Source organism: Neovison vison, chromosome 7 (assembly GCF_020171115.1).
Source record: "Neovison vison isolate M4711 chromosome 7, ASM_NN_V1, whole genome shotgun sequence".
In the NCBI taxonomy this organism is placed as follows: Eukaryota; Metazoa; Chordata; class Mammalia; order Carnivora; family Mustelidae; genus Neogale; species Neogale vison.
This window is the reverse complement of record NC_058097.1, coordinates 154,492,097-154,496,807: the sequence shown is the minus strand read 5'-3', so window position 1 is coordinate 154,496,807 and position 4,711 is coordinate 154,492,097. Positions and strand designations below refer to the sequence as shown.

Below are 4,711 nucleotides of genomic sequence, written 5' to 3'. Positions count from 1 at the left end.
CCACATAATTTTGAGTTTATTTATTGATTTTCCATTCTGTTCTCTTAATCTATGTGTCTATTTTTGTGTTAGTACCATATTATCTTGATCACTGCAGCTTTGTAATAGAATGTGGAAATCTAGAATTGCGATGCCTTGGGCTTTGCTTTGCTTTTTCAGGGTTGCTTTGGGTATTTGGGGACTTGTGGTTTCATCCAAACTTGGGGATTGTTTATTCTTGTTTTGTAAAAAATGCTGTTGGTATTTTGAATGAGATTGCATTAAGTGTATAGACTACTTTGGGTAGTACAGACATTTTAACAATATTTGTTCTTCCAATCCACGAGCATAGAATGTCTTTCCATTTCTTTGTGTCCTCTTCAGTTTCTTTCATCAGTGTTTTATAGTTTCCAAAGCAGAGGTCTTTCACCTCATTGTTTAGATTTATTCCTAGGTGTCTTATTATTGTGGGTGCAATTGTAAATGGTATTGTTTCCTTAATTTCTCTTTTTGCTGCTTCATTATTGATGTCTAGAAATGCACAGATTTCTGTACATTGACTTTGTATCCTGCAACTTTACTGAATTGCTTTATCAGTTCTAGCTGATAGAACTTCCTTCCTTCTTTCTTTCTTTGTTGTTCTTTCAGGTTTTCCATATATGGTATCATGTTATTTGCAAATAGTGAAAGTTTTACTACTTCCTTTCCAATTTGGATGCTTTTTATTTCTTTTTGTTGTCTGATTGCTGTGGCTAGGACTTTCTAGTACTATGCTGAATAAAAGTGGTGAGAAAAGACATCTTTGTTTTGTTCCTGATCTTGGGGAAAAGCTCTCAGTTTTTCCCCATTAAGGATGATGTTAGCTGTGGGTTTCTCATAGATGGTCTTTGATTATGTTAAGGTACATTCCCTCTGAAGCTAATTTGTTGAGAGTTTTTATCATGAATAGATGTTGGACTTTGTCAGATGCTTTTTCTGCATCTAGTGAAATGATCATATGGTTCTTATCCTGTATCTTATCAATGTGATGTATTACACTGATTGATTTGTGAGGATTGAATCACACTTCCAATTTAGGAATAAATCCCACTTGATTGTGGTGAATGATTTATTTAATGTATTGTTGAATTTGGTTTGCTAGTATTTTTTTGAGGACTTGTTTCATCTATGTTCATCAGGGATACTGACCTATATAGTTAGTGCTCTTTTTTAATGGAGTCTTTATCAAATTTTGGCATCAGGGTAGTGCTGGCCTCATAGAATAAATTTGGAAGTTTTCCTTTCTTTTCTTTTTTCTTTCTTTCTTTCTTCTTTTTTTTTTTTTGAATACTTTGAGAAGAATGGGTATTAACTCTTCTTTAAATATTTGGTGGAATTCACCTGTAATGCCATCTGGACATGGACTTTTGTTTGTGGGGAGTGTGTTGATTACGGACTCAATTTCTTTACTGGTTATCTGTCTGTTCAAATTATCTGTTTCTCCCTGTTTTAGTTTTTTTTTTTTTTTGATTTATGAAAAATAAATTTATTACATAACACCTTGTTTTTAACAATGTTCAATTTTTTTTAAATTCAGAATACTTGTGTCATTCATGTAAAATAGTTTGATACAGTACATTGTATGTTATAGGTTTTTTTTTTTTTCCTCAAAAATTCTAAGGCTCTCCTACTCCTTCTCCTTTGCTGAAGTAAGGGCACCCTAAACAACGTGCGAACAAGTTTTAAAAAGGAAAATTAACTGAACAAAATTTTAATAGCACTACACCAACCAGCTTTAAAATCAGGACAAAATATCTGAATGGGATGCCGCACCTTTCAGAGGAAGTTATCATTCATGCTTTTTTCATCTTAAAGCATGCTCACTAATCAGCAACACCAACAGGAAAAATAAAACACTGTCTATGACAATCATTTCAGTTTGTTTGCCGAACCAAACAGGTTTATATCAATGACAACATATTTAATTACTATCAAATAGCAGCTTTAATACCAGTCAAGTCATAGATTGAAAATAAAAACAAACTTATAAGTTGGAAATTAATCTTTGGGAGTTTTGAAACCTTTCTGGAAAAACTATGTGGCTTTTGTACTTTCAAAAAAACCCAAGCAATAGCCTTGGTCGAAAAACACGGATTAATGTAGAAAATGAATCAACCCACTGATAAGACACTAAAATGAAAGGTGTACCAAAATAATCTCACTTTGAGTCTTGGTTATTTTGTTGAGTTAACATATACTGTATGTTTCAAGTACCAGTTAAACTTTTGTGTGTGTGTGTGTGTGTGTGTGTACTATTGGTCAGATAATGTTGTTACACTGAAAGAATTCACCACATACAACGACAAATGCTCGCCCCTAGCACATTTCACAGCTTCAACTGCTACAGACTGTCACTGAAAAAAATGCATTGGTCAGTCTGAACCATGTCAAGTAAACTATGGAAGTAGCAAATCCACAACACAAACTGTGCTAGCACTTTCTTTCAAGTCTAACTCCAAAACAGGTACAACTTGGAAGCCACTACCCCGGTCTGTGAAAAGTGGTGGAACTTGGCTACCGGACAGTTTGAGGATGTGGGTGTACAGTACATTCCCATGGCCCATACCAGGTTCCCGCAGAGAGCTGCCCCGTCAGTCCTGCAGCGCTAGCAACAGTGCATCGACAACATTCCAGCGCAGTCAGTACCGGTGTGTCTGATGTGAGTACTGTGGAGGCTGCTGGGAGGTAGCTGAGTATCCCATGCTGCTCTGTGGCTGTGATGTGCTTGGTCCAGGGTTGGGATAGGCAGCATGTGGATTGGAACGCTGATAGTCTGAGGTCATGATTAGTCCACCTGAGGTAGTGGTAGGAGGAACAACTCTCACTTTTTTCAACGGGGGTCCCTGTGTATGACTGCTGTCTTGATTCCCTGGGTGACCAGTTCCATTAGTATGGTTATTGCCCTGCTGCTGCTGCTGGTTCTATTTGTCTCCTTTGTCATCAGGTTCTTCTTCTGTTAAAAATTCTCGTTTTGGGTAAGGGATTTGACAACCGGCAAAAACATCTGATGTAGGAAGTGGATCTTCTAAGAAATAGGGATCCTGCATAGCCTGTTCTGAGGTAATTCGCTTTATTGGGTCCATGGTAAGTAACTTCTGAAGCAAGTGGAATGCTTTACTATCTGGTTTAACTTTATGTTTTTCCATATACTTGATAAGGCTGCAGTTGGTATACGTATTTCTTCTGAAATCTTTCATTAATGTTGAATGTTCAGGCATCTTTTTTATATCTTCCCAATCTTTATCTGCAGGAAATCCCATTACATTGAATATTCTGTCCAGCTGGTCATGGTGATAAGGATTACTAGTTTTGATGTCCTCTTGTCGACAGTGAAATATTGGTTCTGAAGTTAGTAGTTCTGCAAATATACACCCTATAGCCCAAATATCAATAGCTTTGGTATAATGTCTCGCTCCAAGAAGTAATTCTGGGGCTCGGTACCAGAATGTTACAACTACTGGATCCAAATCTGCTAAAGGCTTCAAAGGTGAATTAAATAATCGGGCAAAGCCCATATCAGCAATTTTTACTCTTCCTCGCTCAGGACCTTCACCCATAACTAAAATATTAGCAGGTTTCAAATCCCTGTGCAACACCCAGTTAGCATGCAGGTAGTGAATCCCATCTAGGATCTGATATAATAGTGACTTCACCATTCCCCGAGGTAACTGAACTGGCTTCTTGTTTGCTTTAGAAGCTCTGTGAAACTTGATTATATGCCAGAGGTCATGTTCAGCGTAGTCAAACAGAAGCCATACTTTCCTATCAGCATGAGACAGAAAAACCTTTTGAAGAGAGATGACATTTGGATGCTTAAGCTCTCGAAGTAATGCTATTTCTCTACATGCCGACATAGAGATCCCAGTTCCTTCTATTTGTTTTAAAGCATAGTCTTTATCATCTTTCCCATCTTTCCTCTTGGCTTTGTAGACGTGACCATAAGTGCCTCGGCCAACTTTGCAGTCCTCGTATTCAAACAGGTCCTCGACCCGCTCCCGCTCGCTGCTCAGCTTCACTTTAAAGTCATAGTCCATTGTCACAGCCTCCGGGGCCGGGGAGCTGGGTCGGGGGGCCGGGGGACAGGGGTGGGGACCGGGGAAGCACCGGCAGCCGCAGCCCCCGGGAACCCGCCCGCTCTACACCCGGCGGCCGCAGCACCAGCCCGACTGATGCGGCAAGAACAGGAGGAGGCCCCGCGAGAGCGCCGGGGACATCCAGGGGGATGGCGGGGCAGAGGCCGGCCGAGAGCGTGGGGGGACGGGGAGGTTCCCCCGGGCGAAGGAGAGCAGAGGGACGAGGGCTGGGGGTGGGGAGCGGCGTCTCTGCCCTTGTCCCCGCGGGCTCCCGGGGCGCCGGCTCTCCTGCTCGCTCTTGCCGCACGTTCTGCTCCCGCTGCGGGGAGCGGCGGGGCGGCCGCGGCCGGCTCTCCTTCTCTTACACTCGCACTCACGCCTCACCCTCTCACACACATGCTCACACTCACTCACTCACTCTCTCTCCCATACACTCTCTCCCTGTTTTAGTTTTAGTAGTCTATATGTTTCTGGAAATTTATCCATTTCCTCTAGTTGTCCAATTTACTGGCATATAGTTTTCACAATTTTTTTTATAACTATTCATATTTCTGTGGTGTTTGTTGTTATTTCTCCTTTCTCATTTGCGATTTTATATATTTTAGTCCTTTCTCTTTTTT

At 40.7% G+C, this 4,711-nt stretch overlaps 1 protein-coding gene across 1 annotated transcript; it reads right to left on the bottom strand.

Annotated features, from left to right (window-relative positions):
• Positions 1–2,116: 2,116 nt before the first annotated feature.
• Positions 2,117–4,388, bottom strand: LOC122912660 (cyclin-dependent kinase 8-like). The gene has a single exon (XM_044258701.1). The coding sequence runs from the start codon at positions 4,050–4,052 to the stop codon at positions 2,940–2,942; it is 1,113 nt and encodes a 370-aa protein (XP_044114636.1). The 5' UTR covers positions 4,053–4,388; the 3' UTR covers positions 2,117–2,939.
• Between the last annotated feature and the right edge of the window lie 323 nt (positions 4,389–4,711).

Excerpts from the sequence above, each read along its gene's own strand:
- LOC122912660 (XM_044258701.1), bottom strand. The coding sequence starts at position 4,052 with ATGGACTATGACTTTAAAGTGAAGCTGAGCAGCGAGCGGGAGCGGGTC.